The 21590-nt window shown below is 42.2% G+C and overlaps 1 protein-coding gene across 1 annotated transcript in view; it reads left to right on the top strand.

The window, feature by feature from the left end:
• Positions 1 to 1365: 1365 nt before the first annotated feature.
• The window catches only part of LOC146628113 (cyclin-dependent kinase 17-like), a 35825-nt gene continuing 15600 nt past the window's right edge, over positions 1366 to 21590 (top strand). Inside the window, exons 1-2 of the mRNA XM_085359359.1 lie at positions 1366 to 1568; positions 15797 to 15945. Coding sequence (XP_085215485.1) covers positions 15828 to 15945 — 118 coding nt within the window. The 5' untranslated portion in view covers positions 1366 to 1568; positions 15797 to 15827. The remainder of the gene's footprint in view (positions 1569 to 15796; positions 15946 to 21590) is intronic.

The raw sequence follows: 21590 nt of genomic DNA, 5'->3' as shown, positions 1-21590 counted from the left end.
GGTGTTTTTTTTTTCTTTTATTGAAGTTACTTAATGCAGGAGCTTCAGTCCTGAGTCAGTGAACACTTTGAATGTCAATTTAACAGCTGTTTTCTGCGAATTATGATGAAAATTGCAGCAAATAAAAGGAACTTCAGCGACATTATAAACTTTTAACAACTGATTGAACCTGGTGGAGGATTACTCGCTGAGCTTATCATTTTGTCTGTTTTTTCTCTTAAATAGTGCAAGAAACCTGTGGATCAAAAAGAGATGAGCCAGTTAATGGAGGAAACCAAATGGCTATTAGAAAAACCAGCAACAGCAGTTTTTGTTACTGGAATGACTGGGTTACTGAACTTTAGCTTCCCTTTATGCTCACTGTATTTGATTATTGCAGGGGTATGGAAGGTCTTAATCAAATAAAATATATTTATTAAACTCCTTTCACTCTTTGTTCCACATTTAATTTGCAGGATCTGGTTTATTCCTGCAGCAGTACATCTATGATCGAGTTTTTCCATTATTTTTATATAAACAAATTTGAAATAAGCATCTTTAATGGATTAGGTCAGGGATTTAAAACTCATTTTACAGTATGGGCTACATACAGTTCACTTTGATTTTAAGTATGCAGAACAAGCAAAACTCCTTTTTTTGTCAGGGTAAAGATGTTTAACATATTTAATCCAACTGATTATAATAAAAAAAAAGTGCAATTAAATGAGTAAATCTGGTTTTCCCCTTGTACAATACAGAAATGCTGCTGTAGTAAATGCAGTAAATATGTCAGGAAAAATAAATAATAACAGATAAACTTCTGGTAGCTCACTGCTCAGAAAATGTCCCTTCCTCCCCATGGACCTTTTATAAAAAAAATATAAATTCTACAATAGATAGTGAACAAACAGGAACTTTTTGAACTTTAGTTGTTATTGCTTATCTATTGCTTAATTACAATGATGTTTTATGAATGGCAGTGGCGAAGGTCTTTATCAGTAGGAATTACGCCCTTTTCCAAAGCTGTCCAGTGGATCTGATTGGGTTCTTTCTCGGGCCGATCCGTGACTCCCGGGCCTTGTGTTTGACACCCCCTTACTTTAGGTAGCCTGCTATACAAACATTCTCCAGTAGGGGCCGCTGTAGCTCTGCACTGGCCGCCTTTCGGTCTCTCCTGTGCACAACCATCGAGTGTCGCTGTTTCCCCGCTGACACCTCGACAGCACGGCAGTGTGGTGGCAGGCAGGCAGCGTCAGCTGGCAGAGGACACACTCAGATCAACTAGTAATCGCCGTCGTCCCCCGCACTGCTTACGCTCTCCTCGACTGAAAACCCAACGACAGCACTTCCTATTTTCTACCGGGAGAGAAACTTTGAAGCCCGTAAACAAGCCATGCCGCTGGACGCGACAGCCCCGCGGATATAAGCGACATTGCGGAGCAGAAAGTATCTACGACCTCACCGAAACCACAAAGAAGAAGAAGCAGTCGGTGCTTTCTTTTTTCACACTCGGAGGGAAAGACGGCATCCGGCCTGAGAAGAAGCTCCGAGGTCGGGGACTCCGGTCGGACCAACGCGAATCGTTTCTGGTGAGAGTCCGCACATTTTCGCTGTGGGACTAGTTTCTGTGAACTAAACCACGCAGTTAGAGCAAGTTAGAGGCGCACACAGCCTGAACAACGTAGCAATGTTTACTTCACAGCCGCAGTTTGAATGCAGCGTTTGTTGTGTGTGAGCACTTCAGCCTGCCCCATTCACCGGCGAATGGCCACCTTTAACTAAGACAAACAGCGAGAGGAGCTCCGAGCTGGACGAATAACGACTAAACTACCTCTAGAGAGGGTTATAATTTATCCTCGCTGCCACAGAGAGCTGCTGGTTAAATATCAAGTGTCAGCTTTGTTGTCAAATACCACCAAGAGCAGTTGCTCGTCAGTGAACTGTGTGAGGCTGGGGTTGTAAAAAACAGGAGGATTGACTGGCTGCTGTGCTTGTATAGTCTTGCACAGTCACTGCCCCACATTTCAGAGATGCCCAGTCTTTCTGCTCCACGCCCCCCACCCTCTCAAACTACCTGAAGCAGGGCACAGACCGTACTAGTCTCTGAGCTCACTGACAGCCATTACTGACAGCTTTAAGCCGTTTCAGCTGTTGTTGTGTGAAGGCCAAGACAGCAGCAGACAGGAGCTTGCACGGAAAATGGTTGGAGAAACACCACTGCAGTTTGTTTTTTAGGGATCTCACCCTGAAATTGAGCTTCCAGTGGGTTTCTATGGGGAGTTTACCCGATTGTCATTGTGTAGCAGAGAATAATTGTTTTACAGGGAGACAGCATTGTTACAGCAAAACACCCCCTAAGGCACGTTGATTTCTGTGTGAAAGCACCCAAGTTGTCACCAACCTTAGGAGAGTGTGCTGACTGAGAGTACATGCTAACTCTGTATAGTCAAAGTTAATGCATCAGTCCTGCAAAACCAACCTCACTGCAGGCTTATTTCTGCTGGAAGTAAGAGAAATCCGGGGGATTGACTCTAATTAAGCTTTTTGCAAATGCAATGGAGTTTAAAGTAGAGCTGGGCGATATATCGAGTTTTTAAAACATATCGATATATTTTTATACGAGATATAAGATGTGACAATATCCTTTATATCGATATAGTCTATGTTACGTTATAATTATAGTTGTGGAGCCGCAAGTTTGCCTCTCTTTCGTCCACTTTTGTCTCTACGCAACGTTACTCCGCCTCGCCTTCACTGAAGACAACTCCCCCTCCTACCCCATCGCTTCACGTGCAGGCAGCGACAAGACGGACACGGCAAATCTCCGTTAACGAGTTACTGCGCATCGCCCCATGCGTGGGGCTGGACGGCGTCAACGTGCTAACGAGCTAACCGCGCTAACGAGCTAACCGCGCTAACCCTAAAATCCTTTCATTCTCTCAAAAGTTGATAGCGCGCCTTATGTATGAATTCTGGTTGTGCTTGGTGGCCGCGAACCGATTTTATGTGGTACACGGCGTTCAGCAATCTGTCAAAAATGTTTGAGTACGACTTTGGTAATCTACGGAGCTGCACCGCTTGATAGATTGTCGGCGCATTACGGCTACCGAGGAGCTTCGCGGAGTGATACGTACTGTGCATCAACGTAATATTACCGTATTGTGTGTGTCATAAATGGCACCTGTAAGAGACGTGGTTATGAAGCGGATTTCAAACTCCAGGCTATCAGTCACACAGTAAAACTTGGGAACAGAGCAGCTGTGAAATCTGTCTTTGTTATTACGCTCAGCGTCTTTTAGTTTACATTTTGACTGCACAATTGTGAGCTCTTTGTTTAGCACAAAAACAACCTTGTTTTCTTTTATTTATGGAGCATTATTATTTAATGAATGCTCATAATTTAATTTTGAGTAATTTTTCATGTACATCTGTGTGACATCTGGGACACAGCTTTGACTAAGAACTCTTTTTGTTCTTACTTTATGGCTTAAAAAAAATATCGAGATATATATCTTATATCGCCATCCAGCTAAAAAATATCGAGATATGAATTTTGGGTCATATCGCCCAGCCCTAGTTTAAAGCATTTCAGACGGAACTTAGATAATAATAGTCACTTTACTAACAGACCTATCACGGGTGCTTATGGGAATATACCAACTTTTATGTAAAAAGTCAATCAAACTGATGTCTAACACTCAAGTTTATGTCAGATTGACTCTGGAAAACAAATAATAACTCAATAAAAGGCAGTTATTTTTTAAATCCATGGGTATGCTCAGCACCTAAAATTAGTTTAATTTGTAGAAGTGTATATAGAAATATCTGAAAAATATTCTCGTTATTGTTTTTTAGCACCTTTGCCAGTAAATGTTGTGCATTTCGTGTTTCAGTAGCTGAAACAGCTCACTGTTTCAGTTTTAGATTAACACGAGGAGCCGCTGCTTTCAAAATGGAACTTTATTCAGCACAGTTTTAGAAAAGCAATGCCTGTTTTACTTTCAGGCTTGGCACGCTTCAATATTGAGCAGCCAAAAACATGTGGCCACAAACTTCCGGGACAAAAAAAATGATGATTGAGGTCACTTCTGACTGATTTTAGTAATACCCTGCAAAAAACAAACAACACAAAAACAGTGATATTCCACACCGTTTACAGTGTTTACTGATGGCTGCCACTTTCTCAGTTTCCTGTAAGCAGGTTTCACTTTGACAGACTCAAGCTGCTGAGCTTCCTCGAGCCACGGGTGTCCCTGAGGACCTTTCGAAAGTGTGTCTGCTTCGGGTTCGGTGCCCGCAGGAGGTCAGGGAGCTGCTGGAGGACAGTGTGCCCGAGGGTTGGCTTGAAGTGGGGTCGTTCCCTTGGTGAGGGCCGCGGGGATGGTGGCGGCAGGGTAACGTGATCCGCTGTGAAACAGCTGTAGCCACTCGGTGCTGATCCCTTGAGTCCCAGTGCAGATCAGATGATGCTCCAGTATGTGAATGGGTGGGTGTGTGAGAGAGAGCGAGGACTTGAATGCATGGGTTTTCATGCCTCCAGGGCATCAAGTCAATGCTTAAAGTCAATTTAAACCGAAATTCACTGACTTTTTGAGAGAAATTATTTTCGTATCTATTCAGTGTTTTGACTGATGGAAGAAGTCGTTCTTACCGATCTTCTCTGTGTGTGTGTGAGCTCAGGTTGAAGCAGCAGGTCAAGGCAGCTGGCTGAAGGTTAATGTGTCACTGCTCTCTGGGTAGCAGCTGAGGGCACCGCTCCTGTCTATAGATAGCCACGAATGCAAACTTTACTTCTTTTCTCCGATGCGTTAACATAAGAGCTGCGGCGCAGGCATGCAGCCCCAGAAGACAAATGCTGATCCTTTCGAGTTTGACCACTTCCACACCCTCATTCTCTGTCTGTGTCTGAATCTGGAAGTGCCTGTCAATGCTAAAGACCCCTCCTCCTCCTTGTCCAGCTTGGAGCCAGTTGGCTGAGAACCTGTGTGAGCTATATCAGTAATACCTTACAGCACATATCTGGGTCATCATCTGTAGCATTCATGTCTGAAACAGGTGAGGGACAAATATTGCCCCCCCCCTTTTTTTTTTTCTCCCTATCATTCTTGGCAGAACTTCCAGGAGCTGTTTAAACACTTGTTTTCTCTTTATTTGGAAGCACACATGTTCATTCAAAGTACTGCTGCAGAAGCGTTGCATATTTGAGATGCTTGTGTTCACGGAAAGTTGTGACGGCTCTTTAACAGAAATCCAAGTGAAAATGCTGCTGTTGGTTTTTTTCCTTGGGGGGGGGGGGGGTTATTAGCCAAATCTACCCCCTGCCTCTCGGGCCAATCCAATCTCAGCTTGGTTGTTCCTTCTAATCAGGGGCAGACTGCCGCTCAACACCTAATAAATAAATAAATAAATGTTCTTCTCCCTTGTAATTACATTATCACTATTCATTATAGATTAAAGCAGTTTTCAATAATGACAACAAAGAATAAGCAAAGAAAAACAGACAGTAGGTAAAATTAACAGTAGGTAAAATTAATATTTTTTCCCCCTACAGACAGTTTTTTAGGCTGATGTGCAAGATGACTTAATTCAGAGGCTGAAGGTTCCGATGGGAGACGGAGAAATATTGTTTTGTTATCCTGCAAAACTACTTAAAATTACTTATAATATAGTTATTTCTTTGTTTCCTGCAAAAGCCTGTCTTGTTATCACCTTATTGCAGTGTGCCTGACTTTAAGTATTTTATGTAAATATACTTATTGTAAGTTGAAACAAAATACATTGAAATTCCATGTAATTACATGGGTATTACACCCTTAGGCTACGTTCACACTGCAGGTCTTAATGCTCAATTCCGATTTTTTGATCAAATCCGATTTTTTTGTCTGCTCGTTCACACTACAAATAAAATGCGACAGCAAACGCGCTCTAGTGTGAACGCTCAAAGCGGCCCGCATGCGCAAACGAAGACGTCATACACTACGCGCTCTGTTTAGACCCAGAACAAACTATATTGTTTGACTGATGGCCTTAATATAAAGACTTCGGACTTCATGTTTCCCGATTTTTGCTTTAAGTTATTTTGTTATTTACATAATAATGTAGATAACCTAATAATGATCCTTATTGCTGTTTTAGAGGAGCGGTGCTTCAAAGGATAGTTGCAGATTTCTGTCAGAACCTGCAGGTTATGCAGTACAAATAAAATGTTAACGTTTCTCCAACGTTGTCTTCCCAGCAGTTTCACCGGATGGCCAGGAAGCGTTCACGATGTCTTATCAGGCGCTTCTCTGGCGCTGATAATTGGCGTCTGTCTTGTGTCAGTGACGTAAAAGACGGATTTAATGCGACTTGACCGTTCACACAGCAGTCGCTTTCTGAGACATCGGATATGTATCGGATTCAGTACCACATACGAAAGTGACCCAGATCGGATTTGAAAATATCGGATTTGTGCCGTTCACACTGTCATACCATGATCGGATATGGGTCGCATAGGGTCAAAAAAATCGGATTTGATGCACTTTCGCCTGCAGTGTGAACGTAGCCTTAGATGTGGGCCGTATTTTAAAGTGTTACCAAAAGTTTACATAATGTCTGGCACTACGGATGACATGCTACTAGATTGGTTATCCTCTGATTCATTTGAGGCAAATTTGTTTCCCTTTAACCTCCTAGGACCAGGCGTCCACTTATGTGGACATCACATTTTGGGTTATTTAGACCAAAATACAGAATTTTGCTCTACAAGGGCCTGATATCCACTTACGAGGACATTATGCTGCTACTGTTCTATCAAAATTTTAAATGAATATGCTCATATGTGGCTCTCATTTTTCTTAAAAACAAAAATAAGGCAAAAAAAAAGAATCTGGTAATTCTTTGTTTTTACATTCATCGGGCCCCAATATGTCCAAATATCAAAGAGAAATTAAAAATGCATGCAGTGGAAGAGTTCGGGTCTTAGGAGGTTAATGAGAATTTATCAGTGCTTCGTAATGGTTTGCAAATTATGAAACTACAATACAGCTTCAACACTAGCAGAAAATAATTAGTTGAAAAAGGTATACTGCCTCAAACTACTGCCAAGTTTTGCTCGGCTGCTCTAATACACAACAATTTCTGGTATGTGGGCTGCATGAAATTACTAGAAAGACTTCTAGCTGAGAGTTTGTGTTTGCATTTTGATATGGGTCCTTCCATGAAAAGTCAGTGAGTCTCACAAAATTTTACCTCCATACTGTAAATATTTTTTGTGTTTGAGGTTTTGGAAGTACATCAGGGTTTCAGGACTGAAAAACACAATTGAACTCTGCTGCATCCAGATCAACTCCAAATGTCACAAGCTAAAGGCAAAAAACACAGTTTTGCACCGTGATCACCCCTGAGAATCGGTACCATGGGATATATCATAGCTTCACTGCACCATTTAATGCCAGGGACAGAAAAATTACATTTTTGCTAAGCTTTCAAAGGTCATATCAGCATGTGGGTTAGGGGTTAGGGGTCTGGTAAAACCAGGTTTAGCATATGGACGCTCTCACCTTCTAGCTGTGATCGTTTCCTTTTCTTTCGTACCTGAGCAGCTTTCTAATGTTGTCACTTTGTCTCACTCTCAAACACCAAGTGTAAAAACGTAATCAAATCACGTTGAGCTTTTTTATCTTCCCAGATAAGACTGATTATATATAAAAACTAATATTGTGATAACCCCATCCTGCTGTCTGGGCTTAATTAGATAGTAGCCAGCTCTCTTTTAATAGCCATGAAAGGCTTTCAGGAGGTGGATGAGTACAGATGGGCAGTGAGGGGGAGGCTGACTGTCACTCTCTCTGATGCTAATGCCTGCCAACAAAAAGACAACAGGTGACTTGAGTCAGCCTCAGATCAGATGAGCCCACTCCATTATGAACAGAAGTGGGTAATAACCACGTACGAACAAAAGGTATTGATGTGTCTAAAGCGTTCAGTAAATTTTTAGTTTCATAATTTGACTCAAGTACAACATGTACTGCGATTACCTGTGCAGTTTTACTGTTTGTGTAAGTAGAAGAAGCTTCTTTCTGCTGCTCCCTTTAGATTAAATTATACTCCGATGCGGACACAGACAGCTGGAGACCCGATGGCCGAGTAGGCGTTCTTAAGTTCGCCGCCTGGGGCGCATTTATAGTTGGTGCATTGTAAAGCGTTGATTATACTTTCCACACAAAATTTATGGGATCCAAGCAGACTTGTGGACAGTGTTAACCGGGACATCATTCACAAGGGGTTGCCACGTGTTTTGATTGTGTACGTACAACCTCAGAAGGGATCTGTGTCTCCTCCAGGGATTTTCCACTTGTTAGGGGAAAAAATATTCTCTTTTTTGTTTTTATTTGGTCATCTTTTATTACAATGGAAATGATGCTAGTCTGCTGCCTGCCAGATAAAATCATAATCTTATGATCTCAGTGCCCTGCTTTGAACCAAGCTGGGTCCCCAAGGCTTATCTGTCACATTACATGCTGTCTTTTCATCCCATTCACAAACTGTTATCATGTCCGCTGTGAAAGCTGCTTAGTAAGCACCGGTTTTATTCAAATCGCATGCTTAATTTCAGAGTTATTCCCATGATGTACGCGTAATAAGGCCAGTTTTTGTTGTGATTTTATTTAAAATATTTTGTCGTTTTCTTCTTCTTCTTTTTTTTACAGCAGCAGGATTGGTGCATGGTTTTTATTCCAAGCGTCTCTGTTCAGCCTTTTAGTCGCTCGTGTGTCTGGATCTGGATGTTGGCTCTTTAGCAAAAGACAAAAAGGTTTTTTGTCTTTTTTTTATTATGGTTTTTTTTGTTGTTGCGTAACTTATGTTGCATTTGCGGGGTAGTTAATACTTTCCTCTGTTTCATCATGGCCCGAATCCAATCCGTCCTCTACACCTGCCCCGTAAACACTTTACTCACTGTTTGTGTATTTGCGTGGAGGGCCCGCCACATTAAGCTGCTCTTCACCAACTAGCATTAAGTGTAGGTGGGTTTTAATCCCTCTAACACAGAATCTGCATTACATCAGGCTCATTAACTGCTTTCTGCGAAGGTGAAGCACCGGTTTTATGTCAAGTATGGGGGCGTTAAAGGATTCCCGGTACTGTGATTGTTTCAGGACTGTCTCAGTAAAGAACAAAGTGGAAAGTGTAGTTAAAAATTGAACAAAATTTAAATGAAATAGATGCTTTTTTCCAATAAGTGATGATCTCCTTCACAGCAATATAAATCCCAGAAGACGGCAGTTACATGTTCTTGTTTCTGTAGGAGAGAGGCAAAGGTGAAAGTATTTCTACACTAACCGCTTAGTTAAGAGACTCTTCAGCAGCTGCAAGTGTGACTCCATATGGAGTAACACTCATCGTGGAGTGGGAGGGTTGTGGTGGAACGGAATTGGGGCCGTGCGTGTCACTCCATTAACCCAGGGAATATCCGAGCAGAGGTGAAACAGAGAGCAGAGCGACAAACAGCAGTTGAACACAATGTTGGGCTCAATTTCATCGGCTTAATGCAGTCATGGCAATTTAATATTTATAGTAATTCTAAAGCGGTTTACACTGGTGGTGTTTGTGGTTGTTTGTTTTATTTTTGCTCATGTACAAAAAAATTTCTTGTTAAATTAAACACAAACGGAGAGGGGTAGCTGCGGTTCACACTCATGTTTATTTTAGTATGCCACGTAAATGACGTTTAAAATCTAAAAGATAATTTTACATGGTTGTTTCTTTTTCCAAAGTAGCTCATCTTGGCTAAATATGCATACTTGCAAGAAGAAGATTGATGGCAAGAATAAAGTGTCATTTCGGCCTCACCTTTATTTGGTTGTCATCTTTGTCTTTTTCAAAACTTTTATAGCACCTACAGTAATTTCATTGAGTTATTATCAGCTTGACTAACAACCGTGACGTCACTTTATTGGACAAGCTTAAACAGAGTCTGAACAGGTGTCTTTAAGAGCAACCTGAAACACACCTGTCTGCACATCTGTTAAAGTGGCGTCGCCCACATCTTTGAGCCGTGACTGTATCGGAAAAGATGAGTAATGAAATAATTCCCGCGCTAGTATCGAAACGTGATGCACCGACATGCAGGATTGAAGTTAGTTATCCAATGCCTGATTTCTGGCAGTGTTGGCTCACAGAAGGAGCTTAAAGAGGAGCACGCCTGTCACTCAGGCTGCTTTAACCACAGCAGCAGCGTTGAATCTTATAAGATCTGTGGCCTGGTCTCTTGTTCCAACCTGACCTGTCCGTCTGTCAGCCCATCTCAGCTCTTTGGACACGTAGGTGACAATGTGGGACAAGTGTGAAAGCAAGGTGAGGGGAGGAGATGATGTGTGTGTGCCTGATGTATGATGTAAAAAAGGCAAATTCGATGACACATTTTGCCAATTTCAAACACATTTTAGCTTTAAAGCTTCACCTGCTGTGTGTGTGTGTGTGTGGGGGGGGTAGCACGCCTGCCTGGTTGCCATGCTCAGTGCTCCTCAGCTCGACACCACGCACCACCCCACTACATCCCGCATCACTAGAAAAAGCCCACTTTTTACTGTGTACAATGCAACCTTTATGTAAGACCCACATAATGGAGCCAACTCCTTCACTCATGTCCTCATTGTCTTGGCCAGGTTGAGAAAAGGCTGCTCTTTAGAAAACCAGGGCTGAGCTCACCCGTGAATCATGCCAGCAGTCACGCTTGTTCTCTGTCGTCTTTTGTGAGGAAGGCTGCCAGGGAAGAGAGGTGGGTGTTTTCTCGGGGGCGGCCCCCGAGCTCCTCAAGGCATTGACCTTAGCTGGTTTACTGAACCCCGTAGGGGTCAGGTAGGGTTTGTGACCTGGAGTTTCCTGTTTGTGTCTGTGGCCCAGACAGCCGTCATCGTATGGCAGGGTTGGTGGCTGCATGGTGTGTGTAATGGTTTCGTGTGAAGTGCTTGCCTTGCGTTGCTGATGTAGGGGTTGGTGGGTTATCACAGCAGGAACTCTGGCTCCTACCTTTGTAAGTGGCTCATGATGATCAGCACAGCTACGACCGCAAAGGACTGAATCCATATGCGGCGAATGGTATTGTCGCACCACTGCAGCATCTAATGTCCCACTCTCTCTTCTCCCCCTCTACAAAGACACAGCCTCGCACACATGTGAAGATGTCAAGAGTCTGTAACATCTCAGGCACATTATGGTAGGATATTTGGATGGGGTGGGGGAGTGTGGGGAGAGGGATCGGAAAATCAGCATGCAGCAGTCTCCTGCGGTGCTCTGCATTTTCAACATGGAAAAAGCAGCGGGGGTTGCCGTGGCAACAAATCCCAAATCAGCACAGAGCGCACACCCCTCTGTTCCACACCCCCCTACCACCCTTGCAGCCGCCTCCCCCCCCCCCCCCCCCCGTCCCCCTCCTCCTCCCTGGCCACCTCTCAGCAGATCGAGAGCTGCGACCTCAGACCGGCCTACTTAGGGGAGCAGGGATCAGGCTCAGACCAGGGATCATGTCCAAAGCTCCACTCTCGATCCCAGAGCAGGAGCATGTGCCAGCGGATACTGGTGCGCAGCAGACAGTCTTCCCTCTTCTCCTCCCTCTTCGTCTTTATTCTATTGCTGCCATTTACTTTGTACTCAAACCCCTCAGAAGGTGATTTGTATCCATAGTCTGCTAAGTAGCAGGTTTTGTCGTTTAAGAGATGTGCTTCTTCCAATCCCTCTCATATTCAGCACATTCATAAATTAAGAGCGGATTGTGGATATTACCGTGGAACTGAGGACAGATCAACTACAAAAGCCAAAAGTGAGAGGCCTGTCAGTTTATCCCAACTTGGTGCCACATAATCCTGATTTGAGCTTATCGCAGTGATTGTAATCACAACAAAGGATTTTGGCTGTCTAGAGTAATATCAGAATTAGGTCTGAAACGATTGTGGTTATTGTTGTTATTGAATAATCTGTGAATTATGTTTTTTTCTGCTTAAATCCTTGGTGATTGAGAAGTTCAGAGAACCCAAAGTAGTTTTTTTGTTTTTTCTTGTTTTTCAGACAAAGACGGTATTTAAAGGCGAACATATTTTCAGCTCCATAATTTTGTTCTTGGACTCTACCAGAGTAGCTTTTCACATGGCAGAATCATCTTTATTCATCTTATACTGTCTCATCAGTTCATCCATTAACTGAAACAAGCTGATTTAGCGCCTGTTCTTTAAGGCGGACCTCCCTTTAAGACAAACTTGTTCTGATTGGCTGCCCATACCACTCTCCCTGACATCATTGAACCAAGACTACAAAAAAAGCCTTTAGAGCAGTCTGAAGCCTGAGCTGACTTCATTTGTTTATTATCTTCCACTGTAAGACTTGTGTAAGCCCTTTCAACTCCCCTTTTTAATTTGCAGTGATAAAGAAGCTTGAGCAAGAAAATATTTCACATTTCTGCTTGATTAAACAGCTGAATCGTTTCATTACTCGCTAAAGAATCTTGATTGTGTTGATATTATTGTTTGTTGATTAAGTAATTGATTAAAACATGCTGTAAATTTTCTTTGGACTTTCGCCGATGAGTAATTCACTTCTTATCTCATGCTTCAGCTGTGACGGATAAATAGGCCTTTTTATTAGAGTTACGAGTGCAATTTTTTTTGTTTCCCGTCTAGCACGAAGGGTGTGTGTAACTCAGGGTAACGCAGTGAGCTGTTCCGGAGATGACAGACTGCTGGCTGACCGCGTTGGAGCTGATGTGCTATGAGGCTGAACTGAGTGACGTGCAGCTCTTATGACAGCAGATCTGACGTGCTTTCTCTCATCTTGATTCCTGGATTAATTACAATGCTTCTTGCTTAGCATTTTAATTGGGAGTAATCATATATGTACGAGAAAAGCTGCGCAAAATAATTTCATAAAAACATCCACAGTGCGTGTCATATTTGGGTAAAACAGCCAGCTTTCTTTATCCAAGTCTGCACTGATGAGCTCTAAAATATTCAGCTTTTTTGTGGACACTGACATCGAGTTGTTAATTAAATATTGTTGTGAATATGAATATCACACATTAGTGCGATGTAGTCCATTGTGAGTCAAAAGCTCAGGGTTCACACTGTTCTCAATGCTTGGTTTAAGACTGGTACATTTATGTGCCAGCCTTAATTTCATATGATATGCGTTTTTTCACATGCCTCTAATCATTGAACGGACACATCGCCTGCTGTGGGTTTCAAAGGGTTTACACGTCAAATTGTCTGACAGAATGCACCGTGACATGCAACAATTTGTGTTAACCATCGAGTGATCATAATAGACTGTTAAAACAGTTGGGCGGGGCTTTGTGGTTACATTCAGTGACATTAAAGAGAAGCTGTGTCTTTGCAACTTTGCTATTTGCTAAGCTTTTCAGTTTAAATAAAATTGCTCCTGGTAGGATGTTGTTTGCAGTCACGCTGCTTCTGTGCTGGTCTTTAACTTTGAGGTAGGAGAGGTTATGTAATAATGACGTGCATTTCCTCACCTGTTGTGACAGTTTGTTTCAAACGCTCTGTCAGACTCTCCAGAGCTTCACTCTGACATTACGTTTAACCTTGGAGCAAATCAGGCAATTGACTGTATAACCCCGTACCAAATGTAATGTTTATGTTTTGTTTTTCGTTATTTTTAACAACATCCTGACACAAGAGCCAACCACTGTGAACCTATATAAAGGTGCACTTACCAAGAATACTGTTGATATTAATAATAGTAATAGAACCGTGATCTAACATGGAGATACTTTAATCTTAAATTATACTGTAACATGTCAGTGAAAGTGGATATATGCTGGTCATGTCTTCTGCCAATTAGAGGAATGTTGGATAAAAATAAAGCTGCTTATCACTTTAAAACTGATGGATGCTAGCAGATCTTATGACCTCCGTTTCTAGTTGCTCACCTCAAATTTGAAAAAACTTTAGTTGCTTGAAATTGCTCAGCGTCATTTACTTTCTATGATCTATGGTTTCCTGGACGCTGTGAAATCTTTCCTGTCTAGAGGAAGCTTAAGAAGGCTGATTTAAGGAACTGCAAATCATGTAAACTAAAGCTACTATCTTGCAGAACAAGACCAACAATGTGACGCTAAAAAAAGATAAATGGATCCCCTTTAAGAGCCTGTAACCCTCTGTGTGTAATCACTTTTTAAAACCAGCTGCTGTTTCACTCGACTTGGAGATGTTGAGCTGTTCAGTTTCAGTTTTGTTTATCTAGCTCCAGTTTGCAGAAACTATCTCGAGCTGCTTTTTGAAAGTAAAGACATTGGAGAGAAAACCCCAAACATCTGAAATGAGCACTTGGCAATGTTGAAAAGGAGCAACTCTTTTATAAGAGGAAGACACCTGTAGCAGAACCAAGATAACAGAGGGGCAGCTATTAGCAGATCAGAGGAAAGAACAGAGCAGCAAAAGATGTGCACAGACAGATTTTTGCTCTTTTTATGTGGATAACACACAAACACTGCTGTTGTCACCTGTTGTTGTCTTGTTGATTATTGATTTGCAACCTGATCTGCCAGTTTTTCCAGTTTCTTTCCTCCCCGCATCTCAAATGAAAGGATTTCCTCTTTTCTTCATTTCACATTGTTACAGTTTTTTTTCTTTTCTATTTTCTTTTTTTGCACAAAATGAGCAATTCTTAGGCATCGTCTTGGGCTTTCACATTATAATGTTAGTCATTTTTCACAGTTTTTTCCCGTCTCTGTAGGTGGATTTCCTATTACACTTAGTTTTCAGCTGCATGCCTTCTTTGCAACAACTGTATCCTCTTTTGTTTTGTGCACAAAAACAAAGCAAAAGTCTTCATACGAGTCCGAATCATGGTCCCTCACTGATGAGTCATCATCATTTAAAGGTCAATTATGGTTTTTAGCCATGTTAGTCCACTTTGTCCTCCAAAGACTACTTTCTACTGTTTGGCTCTGGGTAAGTGAGTAAGTTGCGTCCCTGGACAGAATATGGGTTATTAGTTGTATTTCAAGACAAAGGATGTCAATAGGGAGTAGTTGCCAGTCAGGCGAGCCCTCAGGGTTTGCGCTCATGTGTTTTCTTGTCTGGCTCTACTCATCAGCATCACAGACACACACATGTCCTGATCTGCAGACGTAGTGGAGTCATGATATCTGCATTGAAGTCACAGGGAGAGGCTTGTTTGGTATCTCCTCCAGCCAATCAGTCTCAAATATTGCCTGTCTTGATTTGAAATCTTTTTTTCATTTCCTCCCATAAATTGTCTCGCTGCATTTCTCCCTCTCGCTCACACGTACAGGCTCTCACAATCAGTCGCTCTCGCGCACACAATAAATGTGTCTGGAATGTGTGATGTGGACTCGATGCGGCCCAGGCTAGCCCTGTGCCATTCAGCCGCTAATCCCCCCGGTTTAGGATTTGCTTTTACAGTCCTGTGTGCCAGGGCCTGTATTCTAAACTCGGCCGTAAGAATCTCTCACCGACTTGTCATGCTTTCCCAGGAGGAGGAATGCAGTGTGAGCTGAGTCATAATTAACGTCTGTTGATTAGTGCGTTTCATTGTTCGCCCAGTCAGATTCCTGGTGAACTAGTGACATTTTCTTTCTGAATGTGGGATTGTGAAGCATGATGGCAGCCAGACGTTTTTTTGTTTTGTTTTAATTGTAATTACAGGCAGTTTACATTGCATTTCCACGAAGCTTAGATAAACAGCTCAGCGATATTGATCTTGTTCCTCTGTGGTTGAAACGAGCTGTAGCTCTCCTTATTCTTGCAGTAAGTGGGTAACACCTGTAATGTGTATACATTTTTGTTTGGTTTGTCTTCTTCAGGCCTCCCCTTCCTGAGAGCTCTGTGGAGAAGATGAAAAGGTTCCGGCGACGTCTCTCTCAGACTCTTCGAGGCAGTCACACCATCGACGAGTCCCTGTCAGAGCTGGCCGAGCAGATAACGATCGAGGAGAACGGCCTGAAGGACAGCGGTGAGGCCTAAAACTCTTAAATCGCGTCTATCAAGTATACTGCCACTACCAGCACAGCTTGTCACAACTTTATAAATAAAGCGATTCAAGTGGAGGAACCCAGCTTAAGATTTATGTACAAAATGTCAAAATGTCTGTAAAGTCTGTTTGATGTGATTTATTTCAAACACCAGATTGCCATGCAGAATTTCCAGCACATTTATATAATGAATTCCGTGTCTGAAATGGGATTTAGTGGCTGAATTTTAATGGACTTAATTTGTTTGGCACTTTCATCTAAATCCAAATCCACATTTTTATCTATTGCTGACCCAGAATCTGAAAGTTTAAACTGCTCAAAGTGTAATCTTTAGCTTCAGCTTGGCGTTAGCAAAAAGATGTTACACTGATGATTGAGGTCCTTTTCTTCCTTTTCTTTCTGAATTTGCTCGCTACAACGAACCTGTCGAATAAGTTTTATGTCCATTCAAGACTCTGAATGCCAGTTTTTAAAGGGGCTGGTACTGGTTGGTGGAAGTTGCTCAGATTTGAAATGAATTGTAGGGATGTCTACTCATATAATCATATAAGACCTGTAATTTAATAACTGAATTAAAAACATAAGATAAGAGTCACATGAACAAGAGGAGCCTATATAGAATTTAAATAACTCATCTTGGAAAAGCCAAATGTGTTTGGCACAACACTGCGTTCAGATCATATTTTTGATTACAAAAGCTGTTTAAAAAAAAAAAAAGGTAGGCATATCTGCCTTCTTGTAAATATAAACTACCTAAACTGCCAAAAAGAGCCCATTTACTCAAAAAAGTCCACAAATCCACAATTCTTGCATATTACAACCACCCCTTATGCAAATTTGATTTTAGGGGGAACTGCTCCTTTAATACTGACTGTTCAGACAATAAATGTGAATTTCACAGGAATGACTTCTTCCACTTCCCAGCTCTGTATTGATTGTTGTGCTCAATCTGTCAGTTTATTTTTTACTGTAAAGACACTCCGTTCTTGCTGGCAGACACTGTATTTATTTATTTACCATTCATCTCCATCCTGCTGAAGGTTGTGGCCTTCTAGACGTCAAATAAAAGCCGTGGCACAGCCGCCTATCTCTTCTGATATTTACAAAATCTGCACGGAGCAAGCAAGCCAGGGAGCACGTCTCGGTGTGCTAGCAAGTTGTTGCCATGGTGCTCATGGTCTGGAAACATTTTAGAGTTTCCATGACATTGCCACGGCGACTTGGATGACTTGGTGAAACCAGCGAAGCATCTTGATCCATTTGCTGCCCCCCACTTTTTTTTTCTTTTTATCTTTTTGCTCCTCTTCTTCTCTTTTCAGCACCCCTCCACCCTTTCTCCCCCCTTTTTCCCTTTTCAATCAATCAGATCGTCTAAGCTCCCACGAAGCCCCTCCCCTCCCCCCATCGCCTTCTGAGAACTAACTAGACTTTGTAAAGAGCTTTTTGTGCAGCGACTAACACCAAGTTTGGCCAGAGTGTTCTGTGCTTGTTGAGTGGGGACAGAGAACTATGATGTGTGTGTGTGTGTGTGTGCGTTCCTGTGTGTGCCTGCTTGCGTGTGGGGGATTTTAGCAGCCTGTGTAACAGCAAGTAGGGTAGAGAGGAGACAGAATGGAGTAGCCAGATGAGATTTGATCTGAACTCTCTGATTGGGGAAAGCGTTGTGGTCCTGATCTGATTATGTAACGCTCATAACTGAGGCCAGCAGCAGCAGCAGCTGCCCAGCGATAAGGGAGAGGTGGTGTAAGGGCCGGGATAATACATGCCTGCTAAATCACATATATGATGTCAGTCTGTCATGATGTGCCAAAAAACCCCCAACAACAACAAAAAAGAAAGATAATCATGGTTGTAATACATATGTAACATGCCATTTTCCGAATTTTCAGCGACTGTGTTGGCGTAGTAAAATCTGTTTTTATAGCCCAACGAGACCTGAACACCCACAGCAGTCTGAATCGGTCTCGAAAAGGCAGCTTGAATCTTGTAAGCTTAATTTTGGCAATGGGGATTTACGTCAGAAAAATTCACTGAGAATCTGTTGGATCTGGAAACTGGAAACCAGACAACTGGTGAGCTAATATTGTTGAGGCTGGTGGTGATGATATGCAGGCTGGTAATGACTACGCTGTTATTCCTGGCCAGAGTGGGACTTTAAGAGGGGGTACTTTTAAAAAAGTAGACATGTATAACTCAGAAAGTATGTGGAGGTTGTGACCAGTTAAAAAGTAATTCAGAAACTGTTGAATAGAATCATTAGCAATCTCACTCAGCTGTAATCAGCAAAATCTGTCAAAATGTAAAATACCCCCCACACACACAAATTACAAATTTGTTAGTTTTGACTTCTCCTTATCAGCGCTTATGATGCAATATTATCCTGGTGGCGACACCTTTAGGAGAATACTGCAGCGAGTTCTTGCGCTGTAATGCCGGGTATAAATGGCTGCATATGTGTGATGACGGCGTGGCAGTGAGCGATGTGACCATTGCAGAGGGTATATTGGCAGGTTAAGGAAGAGGCCGATCATCATTTGGGGAGAGCTGATTCCAACACTTGTTTCTGCAGTCGTATTCTTTCCGTCACTTCCCAGAGTTTGTGACCATAGGTGAGACTAGTAACGTAGACTGACGGGTAAATCGACAGCTTTGCTGTTACGTGCACATTTCTCTTTAGTGTTGCGGTTGCTGTACAGACCAGTACAGCATCAACAACACTGAAGAAGATGCTGCACCAGTCCGGCGATCTCCATTTGCCATTCCCTCCTTCCCTCACTCATGAACAAGACCCCAAGTGTTCAGTCCGCCATTTATGACTGAAAACTGTCCTCAGACTTGGAGGTGCTCATGCCAGCTGCTTCAGACTCAGTTATAAACCGACCCAGTGCGAGATGGCAGTCGTCTTTTGGTGAAGCTAACAGAACCACATCAAAAAGCAAGATGAGATCCTCTGACCACAGAACCCTCCACCTATGATTGTGTCTAAAAATTAAATCCATAAAAATTATGAGCACATTTGGTGACAAAGGGATGCTCTGGCAGTCTGACTGGAAACAGGTCTGATTTATGTGAAACGAGCTGCCACTGTGGTTGAACAGTGAGTTCAATACTCCGTCCTCCTCAAGCCCCTTTTGTGGGTCAATAAAACACTTTAACATTGGGGAAACTCCCCCACACCTCAAGAAGGTAAAGATCTGGTTCAATGTCCTGTTGCCAGGATGAAATTCCTCAACTCCTTATTCTCTGCAGTATTCCTAGACCTTCCCAGGTGCTGGAGAGGAGAATCCCTCCTTTGGTCTAACCATGTTTTCAGATGCGTTCTTGTCTATAAACGCTCAACAATTTGTTGTAGGAGAGAGTGCAGCACGGATAGAGCGTGCAGGAGTACATACCCGTAATACAACCATTTGTTTGGTGTGACTTTACTGGACCATTACCCACCTCAAATTAGCAATGAGCGTTTGACTCTAGCTAAAAGCACTTTGGTTAGTTCCCTAAATTTTCTCTATACACGAAAACTTTGCCTACTATTAACTTGCTTTTGTGTGGGTTTTGTTTCTGTTTTTTTTGTTTGTTTGTTTTTTTAAACAAAATTGATCTACTCTTGATAAACCAGGTAATCCACTCTGTGTTCAAAGGCTGATGATGTTAATGGCTTTACCAAACAAGGTCATGACAAACAGCGGTGGACTGTAAAACCCAAGCCCTTGCATTACAGGTCCTAAACACATACAAACACTTTTCTGCCTGACAGTTGTTTTTTGTTTGTTTGTTTGTTTTTGCAGGGACATAAACCAATCTATCTAATCAATAATCATTATTCTTGGGAAGTAATTATCTCCTCTGTAACTGTTGACTTATGTCTTGTCCTTGTCCTGTCTGCTCTTTTTGCATACATGGGCCTCTGTCTGAGTTTTGACTTCTGCTCATCTTCTCCTGGGTGTTCTTTTCGCCTCATTGTCATATTTGGTGTTTTGCTGGGTGCTAGATCTTCCAGATATTAAATCATTCAACTCTGTCAGCTCTAGTCGTGCTTTTGGACAAAAGCTGTTCATTGTCAGTGGTAGATCCTTTCCACAAGCCAAACTCACACACCTTAGACCAGGGTTAGGGAATCCAGGCCTCAAGGGCCAGTGTCCTGCAGGTTTTAGATCTCACCCTGGGTCAACACACCTGAATAAAATGATCAGTTCATTACCAGGCCTCTGGAGAACTTCAGGACATATTGAGGAGGTTATTTAGCCATTTAAATCAGCTGTGTTGGATCAAGGACACATCTAAAACCTGCAGGACACCGGCCCCCGAATTCCCCACCCCTGCCTTAGACTGTCAGGCATTTGTTTACAGACTTTCATACACTTTTGATTATTTACAGTACAGGGGTTACACTGATTAAGAAAACATTGCTGTTCTCCTGGCTATGTGTACAATTAGGTAACCCGAAGTTCATTGGGAAGATGTGATACTCAAATATCAAAACAGATTAAGGTTCAATTTAATTCACTGTTTTTTGTTTTGTTTTGTTTTTTGTGTGTGGGGGGGGTTGTTTTGTTCTTTTTAGTGAGAAATTTGTTAATTTACAGTGTAGAACCTAATGTATATCAACCCAGCAGTTTCATTTTTATTGGTCACCTTGATACAAAGCCTAACAATACAGTGTGTATATAAAAGATGGAAGGTGACACCAAGTGGTTTGGTAATTATAAGGAAAGTATCAAAGAGGCACATTTTGAGGCCTTAATATAAAAGTTTTGGCTGCAGTCATGTAGAATTTCTTTCTGATTTAGAAGTTACTTTGATGAATCAAAGGGTGGACTACTAATTTATCAACTATTGGTAGCAAGGCTGGTTAACAAGCTGTATGCTTGAATTGTACTGCTGCAGCACAGAGACACAAAATAAGTGCTAAGAACGCACTAATAAAGTAACAGAAGTCACAATAAGCACAAATACCTGGAATGGTCTGCACCACTCAGCAAGCCGTAATATCAGTCAGTCTATTAAAATGCTACAGAAGGCAGGAAACACGCACACACACGCACACACACACACACACACACAGTGAAGAGGCCCAGTTTAATAACTGACAGAAGAGGATGCTTACCAGACTCTGAGTGGCTCCAGCTGCCTCAGTCAGTGCAGCCATGCTCAGTTATCCAGGTGGATGAGTTATAAAACCTGGAGTTGTTATGAAAGTTGAAACTATCATTTTTTTTCTGTAAATGTAATCAAATTGACCAAAACTATGTCCTTTTGGAGGGAGCCTCAAGTGGCACTTAGAGGAACTGCAGTTTTTGTCATTTTGGGGGGTTTCATTTTTAATCTCTGGAGGTTGCCCCTTGGTTAATTCCAAATTTGAAGCCTTGACCTTCCCTCAATAATGCCACTGTCTTCTTTTTGTTAGAACCAGGAGTATGAGAGCGGTAAAGTGCTAAGTTAGTTGGTAATACTAGTGTTATAGCTTAGCGAGGCACATCACCAAAACTAAAGTAGACTTCTTGGATGGTCTGTAGCATCCAGCGTGTTCTGATATTTGTTAGATAATACCACTCAAAAAGACTTAAATGCCACAAAACGCTGTTGGTGGGTAAGATTCAGGGACTTGAATAAGCAGAGGTGCCGTCTA

Source organism: Diplotaxodon limnothrissa, linkage group LG7 (assembly GCF_057381915.1).
Source record: "Diplotaxodon limnothrissa isolate DT_005_m linkage group LG7, D_limnothrissa_male_GT1.1, whole genome shotgun sequence".
In the NCBI taxonomy this organism is placed as follows: Eukaryota; Metazoa; Chordata; class Actinopteri; order Cichliformes; family Cichlidae; genus Diplotaxodon; species Diplotaxodon limnothrissa.
Note: the sequence above shows the minus strand (reverse complement) of the source record. Positions and strands in the feature narration are given on the sequence as shown.